Raw genomic sequence first — 22,939 nt, 5'->3', positions numbered from 1 at the left:
CCTGAGCGGTGGATCAGCCCTATAATTGCTGTATAGATGTAACAAAATGCCTTAGTGACAAAGTTTGCAAGAACCATCAACACCACTCAGCGAGTCACTTAGTGAAATTTTTTAAAGACCATATTTTGCTCTCCAGCAGGTCCTGTGATGATATTCAGCACAGTAGATATCAAAATTAGCTATCGTACCTGTAATTCACATCAATGTCACAGATGGCATCTTCTATGACTGTGACCATGGTGCACTATTCCTCCTGTCCTTCTTGATCTCTTTGCAGCCTCTGACACGATCTACCACATCATCCTTCTCCAACGTCTCTTCGCCATTGTCCAGCTCAGTCTGACTTCCCTTGCTTGCATGCACTCTTCCCTATCTAATTATACCGAGAACACCTCCAACAGTGCTTCCCTTCCTGTCCCCACACAGTTACCTCTGGAGTTACCCGAGGATTTCTCCTTAGCCCCCACCCTCAACAACCTGCTGTTACTTAGTAACACTATCCAAAGTCATGGGGCTGTATTTCGTTTCTGGGGTCAGGAACCTAACACCTGGAACATTTCTGGGTCCCGACCGCGTGCTGTGTCTACATTACTGACACCAGACAATTTCTATATGTAAAGCCCCTAATTGGGCTGAAGTCGAGCTCGGCACTCAATTAGTGACACCGGGCGCTGCCTGGACTGAGAACTGGCTCTGGAGGGCGAATCTCAAAGGCAGATGGCAGCCATGACTGGGTTTGCTGTTGCCTTACAGAATGGAGCAAAGGGCCAGCAGCATCAAGGATCAAACAAGTGTACAAACGGTCAGTCATTCTATTGATCCGCTCTGCTCAAGTGATGGCAACTTTGTTCCACTGCTTAAGCACCTCAATTAGGATTTCCCTTTCTTCTCAAAAGTTTAATAAATCAGCAGCAATAATACATAACTCTGTGCTCCCGACAGCTCTGAACTAATGTGCCACAGACATTCGCTCTTCCCATTCTCAGCATTGAAAATTTCTTCCTGTCTCTCCCCAGCCCGTTAACAATTTCTTCAAGGAGCTTCACAGGCAGTTAATTGGAGGCGGTGGGTTGCTGGCTGACCCCACACCTCTTCCACCCTCGCTTTGAAAATTGTAGTACGTTCCAGAGGCGTCGAAAGACTGACACGCCATCCGGACACGCTATTTTTAAAGTGCGCCTGCACCCAATCACCCCATGGGCAACTGAAAATCCAGCCCATGGAATCAGCTTCCACATGTATGCTGGCAACACCCAGCTTTACCTCTCCTCTCCTGCAACTCTCTTGAACACTCTGCTGCCTCAATGTTGTCAGTCTGCTGGCCCAACATCCGGTCCTGGATAAGTTGTGATTTTCTTCAGTTAAAAAATGGGTCAATGTCTTTAGCTCCCACCACAAACCTCATACCCTAACCACTGATGCTATTTTCCTCCCCAGCCACTATCTCCAGTTGAACCAGACTGTTTGTCACCTTGATCCCAAGGTGAACTCCCAACTCCATATCCTCTCCATCGCAAGGACTAACTGCCTTCACCTCCAGAACACTGCCTGCCTCACCTCATCTGTGAATAAAGATTCATCCATGATCCTGTCATCTCCAAACTCAATTATTCCAAAAGCTCTCCTGCTGGCCTACCACCCTCCACTAATGTCATCTCATCCAAAGCTCTGCTGCCCACATCCTAGCCTGACCGGTTCCCCATCACCCCGTGCTCACTGACCTACTCTGGATCTCAGTTTAGCAATGCAACAAATTTTAAATTTTCATGCTCGTATTTAAATTCCTTCAGGTTAAAGTGATGAAACTGTATTTCTCAAAAAGAGCACCATCACCTCTGCTTTTTTCTTGTTTCTGTAGATTATCGGCAGAGTAACAACACCATGAAAATATCGGGGTTTTTGAAATTTTCAATCACCAGATGTTTTTCCCCCCCATTGATGCTAGAACAAACCATGAGGTACTTTCCTGCTTAATTTTTTTCCTATAAGCATTTTTGTTAATGAAAGCTAGCATTCTGATTGGGTGTAGCTTTATAAAAGGCCAGTTTAATGAAGATGTCATGATGAGATAAAATTTCAGGAATTTTATCATGCTTTCTATGGGAATGTTGCTTGACTTGTTTCAACAGCATCTTTAGCTAGACCGCAATGCAGATGCAAATCTTCAGCAAATTCAACTGCATCTTCAAGAAACAGGAGGCAGATAGCTCATGAACATTAATGGCTGTGGCAGGTTTGAACCAAGGTGAATTCAAATTAAGCAGCAAATTTCACTGGTCAAGACCCATTTGGGGAGGGGATGTGAAACGTAATTAACCAATAATTCAAATTGAGAGGTTCCAATCAAGCAACAAATTCTTAATGGGAAGTGTATTGTGTACATTCAGTTTGAATGAACAGATGATATGAATGAGGAAGAGTAGACTGTAATGGCGTATGGAATTAAGAGGAATGTGGCCACATGGGTAGGTAGATGTTTGGCAGCAAAAAAGCAAAGCATAGGAATAAAAAAAAAGAGTTTTTCAGACTGGAAAGATGTAGTAAGTGTTGTTTTACAGCCATCTTGTTGGGATTGCTCTTATTAACTATACACATAAGTGATCTGGACTTAGGAATGGAGGAAACAATGTTGACATTTGCTGAAGATGCCAAATTGGAAGGTATGGCAAATTATAAGGACTGTAAAAAATTGCAAGAGGACATAGCGTAGCAGAATGTGCAGATAGTTAGCAGGTGCAGATCAATGTGGAAAAACTGTGATGAAATACATTTGGAAAAATGACTAAACAAAGGAAATAGTACAATTTTAAATGGATTGGAGGAGCAGAGAGGCTTTGGTGTGCAGGTATATGGTTTATTAAGGGTACCATAACCTAGTGGTTATGGTGTTGGACTAGTAAACCAATGTTTGCTAGTTTAAATCTCACCATGGTAATAAATCTGGTATATGTCAATATCACCAAAAATAAATGACTTGAAATCTATTGCACTGTCAGAAAAACAATCACTAGCTTCCTTCAGTGAAGGAATCCTGCCCCTCTTCCTGACAGGACGCCATGGGCAGATTTTCTACCATGAGGCTGATCCCCAGTTTCAACAATCTGAGTTGTAAGGAAACTTGGAAGTCTCATCAATCCATGCACATCTGGATCCTATGACCAGCAATTTTAAGTCTATTGGGTGAAGCGTGCACTGTGGATGCTCCACTCAGCAAAACCTAGTGGACAAGAAAGAAACCCAAAAAGGTACGTGTTAAAATTGTAATTGTGGGGCTAGGATGAGCAGGAGTGGAAGCTTGTGCTGTCTGATATTGCACCAATACAGAGCTGGTGAGCTGCAACACAGTAGTTAAAATTCCCCCTTTAATATAAGTTCCTTGCTTTTATATTCAATGTATGTATGTATATAAAAAATCCATTAGTTTCAATGGATAGAAAATCATAGAGGGCAGCACTCAAGTTCCCAACATGTTCCCATGCAAGAAGCTCTGCACTATAAACACTGAAGATGAAATTTTACCCCAAAAAGTTTTGCAGCAGGAAAGCATTCAAACTCTCCATGTTCTAATGACCTTCTGTGTGAAACACTTTCTGAAATATTAAAAGGATTGTCAAAATACTCCTTTGCGAAAGCATGTGACGAAATTAATTTTACACTGCCTCAAAGTGCTAAGCTTGCAATAACAGCACCTAACATACTTGATTTCACACAGTCAATTTCTGTAACACCTTATCACTATAATGAAATCAAATATTAACCACATGACATGAATATACTTCAATTATACTTCAACAAATTACCTTGTGTCATATTTGACCCCAAGACGAACTTCTGACCATGGTGCAGATCTATCACTAAGACCACCTACTTCCACCTCCATAACATCGCCCCTGCCTCAGCTCATCTGCTGCTGAGACCCTCATCCATATCTTTGTTACCTCTAGACTTGACTATTCTAATGCTCTACTGGCTGGCTTCCCACCTACCATCTTCAAAAAAACTTAAGCCCCTTCAAAACTCTGCTGTCCATATCATAACTCAGAACCAAGTTCTGTTTGCCCATCACCCGTGCTTGCTAACCTACATTGGCTCCTGGTCCGGCAAAGATTCCATTTTAAAATTCTCATCCTTATTTTCAAATCCCTCTATGGCTTCACCCCTCCCGATCTCTGTAATCTCGTCCAGCCTTACAATTCTCTGAAATCTCTGCACTCCTCCAATTCTGGCCTCTTGCACATCCCCTATTTTAATCACTTTACCATTGGTGGCTATGCTTTCAGCTGCCGAGGAAGTAAAGCCTGGAATTTCTTCCCTAAACCTCTCCACCTCTTTGCTTCTCTCTCCTGCTGTATGATGCTCCTTTAAACCTACGTCTTTGGCCAAGCTTTTTCTCATCTATCCAATTATTTCCTTATGTGGCTTGGCATCAAATTTTGTTTGATAACACTCCTGTAAAACACCTTGGGACTTTTTACAACATTAAAGGCTCTACATAAATGCAAGTTATTGTTGTGTCTAGTCAGAGAGATCTAGGTTTGTATTTTCCTCTTGTAGGCAGGGCAGTGATAGGAGCTTCAGCTTCTGCTTTAACCCCCTATAATCCCAATCCATTTCCTTGGGTTGCGTCCCATTAGATATGCAGGACGTGTTCCCAGCAGGATATCTGTCACCAAGATGGAGCTCACCATTGCAAGTCTAGGAAATTCTGGCAATGTTGTAGCAACACCATCATTGCAACATCTGAAGAGCTGGTGGGGGTTATAATGAAACCCTGAAGAGGAGGACTAGAAAAAGTTTTTCGGTCTGAACTTTGTCTGAGGTGTTTGGGGCCTGTAGAATTGTTGTTCAATACTCTAACCACTTGTGGCTAATTGGGAATCCAGATGTGGCTAATTGTATTTCTAATTAGTAAATTGAGTAAAATACACCACTGTTGGATAGGTTACTATCTCAATGCACATATTCGCATGGTATATGCATGTGTACTTTAACCTTTCTAATGCTTCTGTTGATAAAATGGCAAGAGGAAAAGCAGAGTAAGTGTCAGACCACTGGAGTGATTTACTTCCTTGGTTACTGAACAGTGTAGATGTTTGTTAAGTAAATATACACACATAAAGTACATTTACCTGTATTGTTTGTGTTGTGTTGAAATTAGTGAATGTGGTTAAAACAGTGTCGCCATAGCTATACCGGTGGTTGGTCAACAGTTTCTATTGCACAACAGTGACCGATCTGGAAGGGGAGGAGGACACTACTAGGCCCTTCCATGCAATGACATACCATTTCTAGCCCTGAGACTACTACCAGTCTTCTCCTTGCTGGTCTTGGAGTTAGCAGAGACAAAACCAGCAAACAGGAAAATCTATTCTAAAATCATTTACAGCTGACTTTAAAGTCATACAGATCTTGTCTGTTTGTGGTAAACTCAATGGGGTTAATTTTAACCCTTGAAATTCAGATGAGACGTTAAAATGTAATAAATAACAAACTCGAACCCGCCCACTTCCCATTTTAATGGCGGCAGGATGGAGTGGGTAACCAACCCGTTCCCAGAAGGCAGGCCACTTATTTAAATATTTTAATGAGACTCTGTGCCTCAGAGTTTATGGACAGAATCCTACCACTTTAGTCCCTGCCACAGTTGCAGTACCATTTTAGGGTCTGGAACCCAACCCAACACATAAATTGTCAGCCCACCTTCAGGCTCCCCAACCAGTTAGGTAGGGTGGGTGAGATGACGTGTCCATCCTGTCAAAGGAAGGATTTCTAATTTAAGGGACCACGGCATGTGTCAGAAAAACTCACGAACACTTAGATTTTACAGCCTATAGCAACCACAGGAACGCAGAGACCTGAAAAAGCTGCTCTGGAGTCTCATACGCTTACCTGGAGGTCCTGCTGTGGGATTTGAGGGGCTGCAGTGAGGTGAGCTCTCCCAAGGATGGGAGGAAGAGGCCAGCCTCTCCAACCAAGCAGGCATGGATGGAAGTGACCAAGGAAGTCAACAGAAGAAATGTGGTCCCTCCAACATAGAGATAGTGCACCAAGAGGATCTAGAACCTCAGGAAGGCATGAGAGGTGAGTGGCATAAAACTTTCAGATGCCGAGCAGCACACTCTGACTTGCCCAGCATTCTCCAGAACAGCACACGTCAGCACCTTTCAGCTCCACTCATTCCTCTCTCTGCAGGCACCTCACATCCCCATCTGAGCAGCCAACACTCACTCTCAACCTCAGCCTATTGCCCTCTCCCACCCAGGTCTCACAGTCACCCTCCACAAATGGTGTCCTTCCCTCCTCTCCATAAAAGCCATTACAACCACTCATACTTCTCTTTCTCTCCCTGCAGGAGAAGAGAACACACAACTTGGCGAGAGGCAGAGACCCAGGGGGAGGGATGACCCTCCAGCGAAAGGCACCTTGTCAGCCATTGTCAATACCTGCCCACCTGGTCCACTGGAAAGGAGGTCGTGTTCCAGGAAGCTGCAGATGTCAGCAACAAACTGCCAAGAAAGCCTAAGCCTCCTGAGGCCTACAGGCCCAAGTTGGGACTTTCACCTCCTTCCAGCTGGATCTTGGTGTCCATCCCAACTTCCCTGTGAACCCTATGGTGCCTCACTCAGTTAAACCTATTGGCTAAGAACAGGAGGATTTTAAACTTACCTTTATGTGCCAGAAGATGCACTCCTCCTCCTGGCCCCACAAGCAAAGTACGACCATTCTACCCATGCTGAGACAGATGCCTAATAAGTGGTTACTTCACATAATGTCATACACGGAAACATCTATTGTACCAATCAAGAGTCACATAACATGATATCTCACCGATTGTAGTTTCAAAACAGAGAAGGGAAGGGTATTTTATTAGTTGAAACTAAACTATACAGTTTACAAAAATGTAATGAATCTTTTATTTGTCAGTCGTGGCTCAGTTGGTAACACTCTCACTTCTGAGTCAGAAGAGTACGGGTTCAAATCGCACTACAGGACTTCAGCACAAAAATCTACATCAACACTCCAATGCAGTACTGAGGGAGTGCTGCACTGTCGGAGGTGCTATCGTTGAGATACAACATTAAACCAAGGCCCGTCTGCCTTCTTGGAAGTAAAAGATCCCATGGCATTGTTTCAAAGAGCAGGGGAGTTATTCCCGGTGTCGTGGCCAATATTTATTCCTCAATCAACATCACAAAAACAGATTATCTGGTCATTATCACATTGTTGCTTGTGGAAGCTTGCTGCGTGAAAATTGACTGCCATATTTCCTACATTAAAACTGTGACTAAACTTTAAAAGTTGGCTTAACTTAATTAGATGGAAAGCATTTTGAGATGTCCTGAGGTTGTGAAAGGCACTATATAAATGCAAATCTTTCTTTTCTTTCATTTATGGGTAACAAAGCAAGACAGCACTTACTTTTCCACACATGCACGTTCTCTTATTAATTTTTGCCAGTATTGTACAGTACTATAAATAATACACTGCAACGTAATGGTGAAAAGTACAAATTATTTAATATGTATAAATATTCACCATACTTTGGTCAACAAGAGTATAGTGCTTATAAAAGACGATACATGCATTGTAAATATTGTCATAATTTAAATTCATCTAGAAAATGTCAAGTAGTGAGAACCATAACAGCAGGTCTTTAATCAACTACTCTCAAATTAACGATTAGCGATGGCAAATTTACAAGAATCAACACTTGTCTGGCAGTACACCAAGATTTTACAGCTGTTAATTCAATCAACAGACAAACCCTTTTGAGGTAGCTCAGTATGGCAATCAATACATGGCTTGTTACTCTTGCCTTCACAATCTATTGCTCTTACTGTTCTTGAAAACAAACATAAGCCATGGTGAGTCTTCCTGCAAAAAATATAGTAGATTCTTCTTGCTAGCTACTAGACTGTCCAACCAGAAAATCCAGTCTTCAATGTAAAGTTCTCGAAAGAAATTTACCTTTTTACTGTTTATTCACATAAATATATCAGTTGAGCATATATAAAAATTTGGAACTTAAGTAATAATTTAATTTAGTTAAATTTATACAGTTTCATTGAGAGTTTCTCAATTCTCCATGTAGAAATCAAACATTTTCCTTGAGTCACAGCACAAAGTAGCCCTTCACATTTCTTGAGCAATATTTTCAACTTGCCACCCTGGAGTAAAAACAGCATTGCGGATTGGCTGCCCATTACAGAAATTGCCTGATTTTGTATTTCCATTGATTTCACCAGAGATGAAAATCAGGTGCTTTCTTTAATAGACAGATTTTCTGCAACAGTAGTTTTATGCCCCGGTGGCAAATTGAGAATCTTTCTGCATCATACACATGGCTTCCATGTTTATATCAGAATTCAAAAGCTACTCCAGGTATACTTCAATATTTTACACCAATACTGACTAAAAGTAGAACAAACATTTATGTCCTTAGCTCGGTCTCTAAAACAGGTCATGGGTTCAAGGCCCCCTGCAGGAATCAGAACCATAGAAGCTTACAGCACAGCTTACAGGCCTATTACATTTCTAACCTTTTGACAGTTCTGATGAAAGGTCACTGAGCTGAAACATTAACTCTAATTCGCTCTCCACAGATGCTGCCAGACCTGCTGAGTATTTCCAGCATTTCTTGTGTTTCTTACAGCTTACAGGCCATTTGGCTCTTCTTGTCTAATCCCACTGCTAAGGGCAGATTAACACACAGGTATACGGGACCATGCTCAGGGGCCTCAGCTAAATATGATTCCCCCCCCCCAGATAAAACTCACCATAATGCAGAAAAACTGCAACCACTGGATAAGTTTCATTTAGATGTGGTATATTGTGATATGATTTATTATTAATGCAATGTGTAAACATTCCAGAGACCTAGTTTTTCATGCATTTTAACCGCATGTTTGTGTTTTAATGGATATAAAGGGAGTTGAGCAGAGTTCATGAAGTGGACCCAAATATTCTGATGCCCATAGCCACAAGAATTTTTAATCCAGCTCTGTACACTGCCTTAATATAAAAGCAAAATACTGCGGATGCTGGAAATCTGAAACAAAAACAAGAAATGCTGGATTCACTCAGCAGGTCTGGCAGCATCTGTGGAAAGAGAAGCAGAGTTAACGTTTCGGGTCAGTGACCCTTCTTCGGAACTGTTCCGAAGAAGGGTCACTGACCCGAAACGTTAACTCTGTACACTGCCTTGCTCTCTTCATAGCTGTGTTTCTTGCCCTGCTTCAAATATTTATCCAATTTACCTTTACAAGATGCAGTGGCTTCTGCCTCAACCACTTCCCAGTGGCAAAGAATCCCATGCTCCAAAAACCCTATGTGCAAAGAAGCTTCTCCTGATGTATCTCCTAACTCTCTTTGTGATCATTTTAGATTATGGATCTGTCACTTACACCCAAATCACAAGAAATAGTATTTCCCTGTTCACCCTTTCAAAATTTTTCATAATTTTAAAACTTCCATTAAATCTCCTCCCAGCTTTCTCTGCTCCAGTGAAAATAGGCTCAGTTTCTCAACACTCTGATAATTATAGTTTCCCATCCCGGGCATTATCCCCCTACATCTACACTGCATGCTCTCTATTTCTTCAACATCCATTCTACACTAAGTTACCCAAAACAGCACACAGTATTCTTAACTATGGCCTAACCAATGTTTTGTATTATCCTATTCAAAGAAGAACAGGGTAGTTCTCCCAGAGTACTGGTGAACATTTATTCCTCAAACAAAACTACCAAACACATTAAATAGTCTTTTATCTTGTTACTGTTTTTGAGTCCTTTCCATGCTCAAATTAGCTGCTGTGTTTGCCTACATAACAACAATACTTCAAAAGTATTGCAGTAGCTTTGAAGTACCTTGAGTCATCAGGAAGACATGAAATGTGCTATATAAATACAAGTTTTATTTTTTCATTACCTTGTGAAAAATTTGACATACCTGTTGTCTAGTCTGTAGACCAAATTGTGGATCACTTGGCTAGACATGGGTTGCTGAAGCAAACTTTTAGTTCTGGGAAAATGTGCTGTCCAATGCAAAACTTTTCTGTGAGCATAGAGATTAACTTACTAAGACATTTATCATGTTGAAATTATACATAATGAAATTTGCTTTGAATTTAGTGCATCAAAAGACATGTGTCTGAGAAACTGTCTGAATTTTGTAAAATTAAACTTCTTGGTAAGTATATTAATTGAACTATTTGTCCTACAGAAAATTGGAAAAGTTAACATATTGCTCTGGTTCAAGCATAAAGGAAGCAGCTGGACAACAAGTTAATACCTTATTTATCGCAGAGAGAAAATCCATTTTTTTGAAAACTAGTGATATTTTGTCATTAGGTACTGAAATATACTTCCACTTTTCCAGAACAATTTCTTCCAACTCAGATATACATCCAACCTAAATGATCATATTTTGATGCTGTCTGAGGTTGCAGTTAAGTTTAAGATTCACAATCCAAACCAAGATTGCACAATATATTTACTGGTACCCTTTGGAACAGAAATACAAACCAGGATACGTTTTCACAGTCACTATTAGTTTGCTACAATACAGGCAAGCCATGCAGTGCACTGAAAGCTATGCATAGTACTGTGAGCTGGCTTGCTGATGCTACCATACTTCCTTTGGCTTTGGTATCATGCTACACAAAAAACATCTAACAGGTAATAGTCAAGCCAAAGAGAAGTTGCTGCATAGTACAACCACATCCTCTTCAAAAGAGCTAGAACTGATTACACAACTAATCCAGAGTTGCATGCAGATTTTTGCTAGACTTCTTCAAATTATTGATTTTGCCACTTTCATTTCATTTATTTAAAACACATTCTTAAACTTTTGTATGATGTTATTTCTTCCAAGAGTACAAATGAATCAACGGCAATTAATCTAAACTTTCTCCAATAAAAAGATTAAGTTTATATTTATTTTGGAAAAACAAATATGGAACTCAATTTGAAGACTACAATTAGTAGTGATATTAAATTCAGAGCTTCAAGTGGAAAGGCAGTCCACTAGTTTCCTGTCCAGTTTAAAGACACTGATAACAATCAGCTCCTTGCTTCAGAACTCATCTGCAAAGCAAGCACTGAACAGGAAACTGAAGAAACACTCAGGGGAACTAGGATTTTAACAGCAACAACTGAGCAAATGTATCAATTATAACTCAATGCACTGTCTACAACAAAAGTAGAAGTGTTACAAACGCTAATAGAAAGAATGTTATGAGTGAAGGAATTTGCATTTGTATACTGCCTCATCACATTGTCAAGACATAGTGACTTATCTATTAAAGTCATAATGTAATCCTTGTTATACAGCCAATTACAGCAACAACTTGTATTTATATAGCAGCTTTAATGTGATAAAATGTCACATGGCACTTCACAGCAACGTTAGCAAACAAAATCTGACACCACCATAAGGAGCTATTAGGGCAGATGACCAAAAGAATGATCAAAGGGGTAGGTTTTAAAGAGCTCCTTCAAAGGAGAAAAGAGAGGTAAACAGGCAGAGAGATTTAAGGATGGAATTCCAGAGCAAGGGCCGAGGCAGCTCAAGGCACAGCCACCAAGGTGCAGCAATTAAAATCAGGGATGCTCAAGAGGCCAGAATTGGAGGAGCACGGATATTTCGGAAGATTGTAGGGCTGGAGGAGGTTACAGAAATAGGAAGAGTCGAGGCCATGGAGGGATTTGAAAACAAGGGTGAGAATTGTAAAGATGAGGTGTTGCTAAACCAGGAGCCAATGTAGGTCAGCAAGCACAGGGGTGATGGGTGAACAGGACTTGATGTGAGTTAGGAGACAGGCAACAGAGTTTTGGATTAGTTCAATTTTATGGAAGGTAGAATGTGGGAGGTTGGTCAGGCATGCATTGCACAGCTGACAATCCCACGTCAGCTTAGAAAGGTGGTGCCAACCTGGATTATATCCTCCTGAAGTAGGCCTTGAACACACGTGTGAGGAAAAAATAAAAGCAAGTTCAGTACCAACCCATTTTTCATAACATCCTGACAATACTGATACTGAAAGAGCTAAGTAACACAAAGGTAGAGTAATGGATACCTCAAAATACAAGGCAGCAATCTAATCAAGCAATTTTAGATGAAGCAGGCCTCCACATATAACCATCATCTGAAGCCAAGAGCAGCTTACTCTCCAGTTCAAATGACCATTCTTAACATTTTAGATATATATGGTTAATCCCAAACACCTCAGTGGACTCTTAAGTATTGGCAAAACATTTAATGACTTCCCAGATGAGGAAACATAAGAGGAAACAGCCACTGCCTCCAGACATACATTGCATGAAGGAGGTCTGCCACTTGCAATGACTTCCAATCATACAATATTAAAGTGTTTGAATCTTTTACAATTTCCAGGAGGCAACATAGTGCACCTGGAAATATTGTTTTTCTCATAGCCTTACATGAAATCACCCAATAGATTAGATTAGAGATACAGCACTGAAACAGGCCCTTCGGCCCACCGAGTCTGTGCCGAACATCAACCACCCATTTATACTAATCCTACACTAATCCCATATTCCTACCAAACATCCCCACCTGTCCCTATATTTCCCTACCACCTACCTATACTAGTGACAATTTATAATGGCCAATTTACCTATCAACCTGCAAGTCTTTTGGCTTGTGGGAGGAAACCGGAGCACCCGGAGAAAACCCACGCAGACACAGGGAGAACTTGCAAACTCCACACAGGCAGTACCCGGAATCGAACCCGGGTCCCTGGAGCTGTGAGGCTGCGGTGCTAACCACTGCGCCACTGTGCCGCAAATAAAAATGTAATTGCTGGGTTCACGCCACACAAGTGCCAGGCAATGACCATCTCCAACAAGAGAGAATCTAACCATCTCCCCTTGACATTTAATAGCACTACCATCGCTGAACCCCCCTCTATCAACATCCTAGGGGCTACCATTGACCAGAAACTGAACTGGAGTAGCCATATAAATACCGTGGCTAAAAGAGCAGGTCAGAGACTAGTAATCGTGCGGCGAGTGCACCTGCTGACTCCCCAAAGCCTGTCCACCATCTACAAGGCACAAGTCAGGAGTGTGATGGAATACTCTCCACTTGCCTGGATGGGTGCAGCTCCAACAACACTCAAAAGCTCGACACCATCCAGGACAAAGCAGCCCACTTGATTGGCACCCCATCTACAAACATTCACTCCCTCCACCACCGATGCACAGTGGCAGCAGTGTGTACCATCTACAAGATGCACTGCAGCAGCACATCAAGGCTCCTTAGACAGCACCTTCCAAACCCGCGACCTCTACCAAATAGAAGGACAAGGGAAGCAAATGCATGGGAACACCACCACCTGCAAGTTCCCCTCCAAGTCACACACCATCCTGACTTGGAACTATATCGCTGTTCCTTCACTGCTGCTGGGTCAAAATCCTGGAACTCCCTTCCTAACAGCACTGTGGGTGTACCTACCTCCCATGGACTACAGCGGTTCAAGAAGGCAGCTCACCACCATCTTCTCAAGGGCAATTTGAGATGGTCAATAAATGGTCTGGCCAACGACGCCCATATCCCATGAATGAATTTAAAAAAATGCACTTGGCATCACACCTATTATTTGGTATATACGACCAAATGGTTTTTACCCCATTTCATCTTAAGCAAAGATAATTCTTTCATTTTGCATTATTTCCCAAAGAGTTGATAGCCCATAACACTAGAGAAAGAAAGAGGGCTGTGAAGGGTGGAAGACCTTCAACCTCCAAGCTCTCACTTATCATGGGAAGGAAGCTCTGCAAATTCTGCAGAGGAAGGCCATGCAAGGTGCTGGAGACAAGGGAGTAGGTGAAGAGGCATCAGCTGCACCATGAATTTCTACTTTTCAACTTTCTCTTCCTACCGTATCATTAGCCAATGTGCTTAAGCCCGCAGATCTCATCGGTCAGACATTTTAAAGAAGGCTGCTTGTACAGCGTTCAAGATCTGTGCAGGCACTAGAGGCTATGTCAGACAATGTGCTACAGATGGCGTAATGACTGGAAGAGTTCACTATCTGCATGTGCAGTACTATGCTGGATGACTTTGTAACAATGCAGTGTAACCTGGAGCACGTAAAAGGAATTCTGGTTGCCAATCAGCCACAGCATGGGCCATCTTCAAAATCCTTTTAGTAAAACGACAAATTCGTTCATTCATTCATAAGGGTTAACAGACCTTTGAGGATAAATTTTGCGAAATAAGAAGACCCAATATTGAAAGGATGTGGGATGGAAAATTGGGCACAGAGGCCAGCCTGTCAAATCTCTTAATTTTCCAGTGGTTAAAATTAACTGTCATAAAATCAGGAATGACACACATTGGGCATGTTGACACCCATAGCCAATTCTTGGAGCCAAACTCTGATCAAGTGAGGCTCTGATTTGAAACTTCACTTAGTTAACATGATTTGGACGATGGATTGAAAGCTTTGTTATGAACATCCATTCTTGTTTTGATGGTTCATCTTTTCACAGACAAATCTGGTCACTTACTCAAAAGTATATGGATGCACAAAGTTTTAAAGTTAGAAAAGCCCTTTTTTTGCAACCTAAAGTTAAACTTAATATCAACTTCACTGCAGTTTCTTATACCATAAAAAATGCTTTTGAAATTTCCATTGTATTGGGCTGTAGCAAGTGAGTTTATGGTGACAACATGCAGAAGTTACAGTGAAAAGGAAACAGTATACTCTTCCTATTACACAAGTTCACTAAAGTTTCAAAAGGATTAGCTGATTAGAAATGCCATTAGAGAACATAACCAAATGCTATCAGGACTGCACAGTAATCTTGGTATGATTTTTAAAATAACTTACAAAAATTAATTAATTGGATATATAAAATTGTTCTCTTTTCATCTTACCCTAGCCAAAGTAATTACAAAATAGTATGTTTATTTTTCAGGGAGCTTCTTCTGCCAATCTACACCCTAGAGACTAAGCAACCTTTACATGAACACAGAGGGAAATTACTAATGAAGACCCACTTAAACACCATATTAAACTTAAGTTCTGTGCACTGCATCATGATTTATAATTAATCCAATCTCACCAAAAAATTTGTTAACAAAAGACTGATTTCGTCAACATAATTTTGCAAAGTAACTGGTGAGTATTTTGAAGCCAGTATTGTAGCAGTGACATTTTCTTGGCAAGCAAAGAAATCTTTTTCATAGTTCTATGGCATGACCTTTTTGGTCACCATAGTGACCTATAATTAATATCTTTCCTGGTTTATTTTTTACTGGCTATTGACATTTCCTTTGGCATGGGTGAAACCACTCTGCAATACTTATAGAGCAGTTTCAGAACACTTCCAAGTGCGTGCCAGCTTGGGCCAATGCTAGTACTCTTGCCTAAGTCAGAAGGCTGTGGCTCCAAGTTCCATTCCAGGACTTGTGTACGTGATCTAGGCTGATGGTTCAGTGTCTTATGAAGGGAATGCTGTGTTTCAGATGAGACATTAAATTCAGACCCTGCCTTCTTGGGTGAACTTAAATCCAATTTCAATATTCAAAGAAGAATAAATGAACTCTCCTGGCAGACAATCATCTCTCAATCAACACATCAAAAAACTGATTATCTAGTTATTTGTCCCTTTGCTAGTACTTGGTGTGCACAAATATTTGCCACAAAACAACATCACTTCAAAGTAGTTAATTGGCTGTGTAATGCTTTGGGACATCCTGAAAATCGGTAGCCAAAGGGGTGCAGACCATTTTCCTTTAATGTGAGGGCACTCCTCCTTTCCGATGGAAATGTGTAGATGCTTCCTGCTTGCCATAATGGGAGCTTGGTTAGCCAGTTAGTGCCCGAAAATCTAGCACTGAGTGACTGAATTTACACATCACAATATTTTAACTAGCAGCAGAACTATTTGCGGTTTGGACCAGGGGAGTTGGGTTTTGCAATACAACCCAGCCCCTTTAAATTAATAAAATAGGCACGCATCTCATGGAATTATATTTGTGATTTGATACTGAGAACTTGACTTTAAAATGCTATAATCCTATTTTACTAAAGTATGGAGAACATTAGTCTTGTAATAGCATTAATCAGACAAAAACATATCACAACACTTCAGCAGAAAGCTTTTTAGTTTCTAAAATAGTCAATTGTTCATACTTCTAGACATATATGCACTACTATACTTGAATAATGTTAACTTGACATTACAGTTTCCATTTTGAAAGTTAGTAAAGTAAAATACAACCTCCAATATACTCTAGGTTTCTTAATTACCCCATCCTTTCCTTAAAGCCTAACAACAGATTTGGAGCCTTAGAGAAGTATAGCAGCTCAATTGAATATTTTCATAGGGGAATGTACTATTTGATACATTTGACCTAAACATTTTAGAATGGCAGTATATCATTAATAATAGCACAATGTTATCTCATAGCTTTCATATTAGTAAGATCCGTCCAGTCCAGCAAAATAGGTCCTGTGCCCACATGAGCTCTCGAAGAACGACCCAGTCTTCATGTCTGAAAAGTATATAGAATTCCTCTGTCATGCTTCCCCTTCACTGTGCTACCATGCTTGACATCAACTGTTACAGAATATAAAATAGGATCACTTGCTGTTTATGGGTGCAAATCATGCAACTCTGAATTTAATATGGTAACTGTGCACAAAACCTCACAAAAAAACAACTAGTTGTGCCAGGAACTCTGTCAAGCCAAATGAAGCAATCCAGCACAGCTTTTATTTTTAGTCACTTTGATCTGTGTGTAATGCACAATAACATTAATGCACTGTGGTCACATTTCACATGTCTGGAAAATTAATCTTGACCTTACATTGTTTTGTGTTTCCCACCGATGGTTGTATTTCCTAGGTGGTTAGTCCCTGCCAGTAATTTTCACATCTTGCTATCCAATACTGTATCCATTATGAAAAAAACATAATTTTAGTAAATGCTACATACAACAATGCAAGATCATGGCTACAAAAGACCTCATGTTATGTGCATGAGTTAAAAACATGAAGGTTATTCCCACCAAACAATCATGATCGCACATCTCTTTCACCACTTCTAAAGTTAGCAGATAATAGCCCCATCAATTTGGAGTGTAGTCCTGGAGGTGACCTTCAACCAAATCCAAAAGTAACCATTTTAGAGAGCAATTATTACCATATAATTATTCAAAGATTACTGCTCAAAATCTGACAGTAATCACACTGAGTTAAAGAGACAACAATAATACAAAGATTGTCCTAAAGCTTTAAAACATTTTCTACAGCAGTAGCCAAAAATACTTAACTAACATCATTTCTCAGCAATCGTCAATGCACCAGTTTTTAACAACTGATTTTTCCTGATTGGTACTCCTACTTAATACTATCAGCCAAAAAGGCACAGATTTGCAAACGAAAAATTCTACAGCATCTCAGATTTTGTTTATTAGCCTTCACGTGGATAAAGTGCTGCTGCAGTCCTCAGCCTGAATGTTCGAAACAGTAGCCTACTAGTTCACTGTGTTACGACCAGGTGAGAAAGGGGTCTAGGGTTCCCTCTCAGCCTTCAAATAGTCTTACCGTAACAGGGTTTAATTTTAAACACACTGTGTTTTTAGCTCCCCCTTGGTGAATCCTTGTTCACTGCTTTCCAATTATAAGGCAAAGAAACCAGCACAAACAGATTACTTAGGTTTAAAGAAGAAAGTCTGAAATGTATTAAACTTAAACTCCAATTTGGTTAATGCTTACCAATACACGATGCGCCCACACTTGCATGCATACGTGATATACACATGCAAATAGTGACAGAACAGAGCAGAAGAAATAAAATGGAAAAGTTTGAGGCAATCCCAGAAGAGGGTTTTTGTTACAGATTTTCGAGCTCACTGTAGAGTCCTTGATTGGAGGTAGATCTTGCTTTTCGTCGGGCCCCAGTATTCTTCTTAATCCTTGTTCGCTGTAGGAGACTTTTCTCTCTTGGGGTTCATGTGTCTTCAGTGGATTTGGAGTTACGTGAGAAAGAGATGGGAGCAGACAGGAGAGGCTGTGGCGAGCCAGCGAGGAGAGGCCTTTTCAGTCCAGGAGCAAACAGACACTGAGTTCAAACGGTTTGTACAATTCAGAAAAACCCCAAGTTGCCAAGCAGGTTAATCATGTGACTAGCTGATTGGACCACGTCTTGGTTCTGTGGATTGTATCATCTTAGCAGGGCCTGGATTGCACTTCCCTACCTTCAATGTCTGGTGCTCAAAGTCCATTGTGGGTTAAATGTATAAGAAGAGTAACCTCTCTTGTCCCTATTGATATGTAAATGTCTTGCAGCCAAGTATCTGGCAGCCTTTGTAACAGGCCTTCTCTTCTTCCCAGCAACAATTTGAAATTTAATGTCAGGTGGTGAAATTAATATGCCTCATTCTTGGCAGATGGGGGCCTAGCATGACAACTGTCTACCATATATTTGAGATTCATGATTTTGCTGCACTTATATCTCCTTGACTATGGACATATTACAATTCACACACTATTTGTACAATTACAGGCTCTAATGTCTTAACTAATTACAGCTTCATCCATTCAATGATTGAGACTGTGATCATTACTCACTGGTTTCACTGGTTTGAATGAGCAGAAGGTTAAGGAACTACTAATGAATCAAACATCACATTGGCACTGGTAAGTCATTGAAGTGTAAGGAGAACTTAAATTTCTATTTCACTTGTTGTTACAAGTTCTATGCTCAGGCTTGTACATAAAAACAAAGAAACAAAGTAAACTAGTATTCCACATAAATGATTTTGGGTACAAATCTTTCTTTTCTCCCTTAAAATTGCTGCTAGGAACCCCAAAGGCAGTACTTGAATGACATAATAAGAATAGCATCATGCCAATCTAACAATTTCCTCACTGTGAATTCTTCCCTCTCTTGCCTTGCAGCAGATTCTGTGAATCATAACTCAGTACCAACATTTCCTTTATAGTACAGGACTTGAAATTAATACTGGTTTGGTAGAACAAGATCAGTACATTTAACAGCAGCCTGAATCAAGAGTATGATCGCTTTGAGGGATCAGTGAATACATTCCATCGCCAATGCATTCAAATTACACTGTACAGCAACAGGCTTTTTTACAAACTTCTTCTAATGTCTGTGCATGAATGCAATAATTTCTAAGATTCCGGAGGACCAGTTGAGTTCTCTCAGTTGCTAGCTTGGATATTTAATGCTTTTTCCTGTTATAATTCTGAACTCTGTAACATTTGAATATCAAAATTGTGTGGTACATGTAGCAGCACAGTCATGTAGTGTTTCATGGTCTGACATAGTAGCAGTGACCAAGAAAGTATTCAGGGGCGAGGGGGCGGCTTTCCCAAATAGAACATGAGCTTAAAAAATGAATTAAAAGATAATTCAATTTGTGCTACGCTTATGTACCTTTAGATAATTATTCACAGAACAATACCAACAGAGACCTCAAAATTAGATTGCTTTCAATAATGTTCATCAAAGTTGATGGCAGGAAGAAGAGGGCAAGGAAGCAAAACCAGAACATTTGGAAATTGTAAAGCTGTACTAAATAAATTATATTACATAGATCTTTCTCTTTTCTTGATGACACTGCCATATATTTCTGCTGCAAAGGTAAATATTAATTGTATACTATTTTTCTGTAACTGGTTACTGCAATAATTTATTTACGTTAGCTTGACTTTTACATATCAGGCCTACAGCAGCTTTGCCAAAAACATCCACAAACACAAATTTCAAAACTGCTCCAATAACTAAGTGGTATAAATGTTTCAAAGCAGTTACTACTGCAAAACCATATAAATTGGCTATTTTCAATCTGGTCATAACACCATAACGGTAGGTAAAACCACAAACAAATTTCAGCAATCACCTATCAATGACACTAATACTACAAGAAATATTAAAAATACCTATCAGATTAACTTATCATAACAATGACAGCCACATAATAGCAAATATGCCCAAGTCAAATGTCAAATCTCTACAATACAATATTCCAGCAGAATTTAATGCACACATCTGCAGAATAAATGTCATGAACCTTTACCGTTACCTGAAAAAGAAATTATCATTCTCTCGCTAACCGAGTAATCCCATCTGATAAACAATGAATGTAAAGATTAGGGGTAGAAGGTAACGTGCTCCTTATTGCCGATTTTTATGTTCACAAGTATTTGGATGCAAAACTTTCTTTGAAATGTTAATTTTTCGGACAGCTCTCGATTTGTCTGTAATATATTTTAGCAATTATATTACTTTATACATGTAGTATTTGTCCTGTACATTTTCTTCAAAATCATATAACTGAACCTGTAAATTATGGCACAGCTCATTTAACTATAAGGGAGGATGATTCTCTACCAAAATATCTGTCCCTCCAATGTGTATGATCCTTTGGCAGTTAGTCAAGTAGTCTTCAATTAAGTCTTTATTTCCCATGGAAAAATACCTGTATAAAAACTGCGAGGGGTAGTATCAGAAAACTGAGAAATTACCTGCATTTACTGTATCATTTTTAATCTTACCTTGATGATGCTGCTCCTGCGAGGGATGCCAGGTTTTCCATCTTGGGAAGATGCTATTGCTGGTGAAGGTGTGAATGTCTCAGCTCCGGGACTTGATGGCAGGTCTCCTCCCGCTGCAACCACTGGCTCCTCTCCCACACAGTCCCCATTCGAGACAGCTTCAAGTCCTTCCTTTTTGGACGAGGAGGGCGAAGCAGAACATGAAGGCACCAGAGACGGGACACCACGTTCCGCCTTTCCTTCCGCCATGGCTTTCTTTTTTTAAAAAAATTAAACAACTTACGAAAAAAAACCCAAAAAGGTAGACTTTTAACTCCTTAAATTGAAAAACAATCCCGATTGTCTGCAGCGTGCATGGTATAAATCATTTTTTAAAATTGCAAAAAACAAGATCCAAAATACGTGTTGCAAACCTCCCGCTATAATAGTAAGTGACAGTCCCTCCTGCACACGGACGAACTACTGCCACCAACCGAAACCCCCCACAGCTCACTCACAACAGCAGAAAAAATGTATCAAAAAGCCGCAACATTTACATTTCAGCGCCTCTGATATTATCTCGACCAATCCATGACAGGGACGTGCTGGAGTTGCAGATGCAGGATTTTAATCCCTCCCGGAATATTGAAGGAAGCAGCGCAGTGGAGTAACAGCAGTACCGAGCGCTGACAGCTCGGGGTTCCGATTTCCCCGGTGATCGCCTCGCGCTCCTCCCCAGTGATTGACAGTTCAGGGCTTGTGTTTTTTTCCCTCTCTCTCGATCACTCGTAGTGGGGCCAACAGGGGGCGGGGCCACAGGATGTCAATCAGCCCGCGCGCTGGCGGCTCCTGTCAACAAGGAAACACCTGATGGTAACAATCCCCTCTCGCCCCGCGCGCTTCCCGCTGCCACGGCAGAGCGCGCCGCCACCCTTACGTCCCATTGGATAAATGGAAGAACGAAGAGAGAAGCTAATTGGCAATTGCGTCACAATCGCTGACGTTCCATTGGACTACTCGCTGCACCTCTGCTAATTGGCCAGCTGGCCAATATCGGAAGAGTCTAATTGGACAGTCAGTGGTTCCGATTAAATGTTGAAACTTGATTGAACGGTGATAGAGGAACTGAGAACTTTAAAATTCATATTATAAGAAGGCAAAGTGCAATTAAGCAGTCACTCATAAGTCAGATATCCGGTGACAGTAGCCTGCCATGATAACTTTCAATGAAATTTTTAAGTTAATAAAGAGAAGTAACCTATTCTACACAGTCAAGAATCTGGTTTAAATGCCCATTTCAGTTAATCTTGAGATTGCCTAAGGTCACCCTAGAGAAAAGCGCATGAAACCACAACTGAACAGAGGTGATCCACTTGCATAACACTACCTGGACACCAAAATAAAAGCAAATTACTACAGATTCTGGAAATCTGAAACAAAAACAAGGAATGTTGGAAATACTCAGCAGGTCTGGCAGCATGTGTGGAGAGACAAGCAGAGTTAATGTTTCAGGTCAGTGAAATTCTGATGAAGGGTCACTTGACCTGAAACTTTAACTCTGCTTCTCTCCACAGATGCTGCCAGACCTGCTGAGCATTTCCAGCATTTCTTGTTGTTATTACTACCTGGACACCACACCCCAACACTTGGGTACAACTCCAGTAAAGAATAGGGGAGTACCATCATCCGGCAAGATCTCCAATGGACGGTCCCGAAAAAGCCATAGGACCATAGAACTCTACAGCGCAGGAGGCAATTCAACCCATAATTGCTATGCTGGCTCATTGTTCGACAAATCCTCATAGCCTTGTGAATTCTTTTACTACATCAACAAATTGCATTTATATAGAGCTTTTAATGTTGTAAAACATGCTTCACATGTGTGTTATCAAACAAAATATGACACCGAGCCACATAAGGAGATATTAGAACAGGTGACCAAAAGCATGGTGCAAGAGGTAGGTTTTAAGGAAAGAAAGAGAATGGGAGAGGTTTAGGGAGGGAATGTCAGAGCTTAGGGCCTCAGCAACTCAAGGTCTGGCTACCAATGGTAGAGCTATTAATAGTGAGGATGTGCAATAGGTCAGAGTTCAAGGAGTACCGAGAACACAGAGGAGATTGCAGAGATAGGGAGATGGGATGCCATGGAGGAATTTGCAAACAAGGAGAATTTTAAAATCAAGGTGTTGACAGATAGGGGTAATGTAGATCAGCGAGCACAGGGGTGATGGTGAAATTATTGCCAATATTTATTTTTTCTTTAAAATTGCAGTGCTTTCCTCCTCAATCATTCTCAATGCAAAGCATTACCTGGCCTAACAACTGTCAGTGAAATGAAATGTCTCCGAACATCTTTCATCACTATTTTAGTGTTGATTTTAAATTGACTACCCAACCAGT

The 22,939-nt window shown here is 40.6% G+C and overlaps 1 protein-coding gene across 2 annotated transcripts in view; it reads right to left on the bottom strand.

Annotated features, from left to right (window-relative positions):
- The window catches only part of LOC137347347 (inactive phospholipase C-like protein 2), a 362,127-nt gene extending 340,657 nt beyond the window's left edge, over positions 1 to 21,470 (bottom strand). The window contains exon 1 of one of the 2 annotated variants that reach the window (XM_068011820.1): positions 20,561 to 21,470. In XM_068011820.1, coding sequence (XP_067867921.1) covers positions 20,561 to 20,809 — 249 coding nt within the window. In that variant the 5' untranslated portion in view covers positions 20,810 to 21,470. The remainder of the gene's footprint in view (positions 1 to 20,560) is intronic. The other variant, XM_068011821.1, reaches the window with a different exon arrangement.
- Positions 21,471 to 22,939: the final 1,469 nt, after the last annotated feature.

This window comes from Heterodontus francisci, chromosome 2 (assembly GCF_036365525.1).
Source record: "Heterodontus francisci isolate sHetFra1 chromosome 2, sHetFra1.hap1, whole genome shotgun sequence".
Taxonomy (NCBI): Eukaryota; Metazoa; Chordata; class Chondrichthyes; order Heterodontiformes; family Heterodontidae; genus Heterodontus; species Heterodontus francisci.
This window is presented reverse-complemented; position numbering and strand designations above follow the sequence as displayed.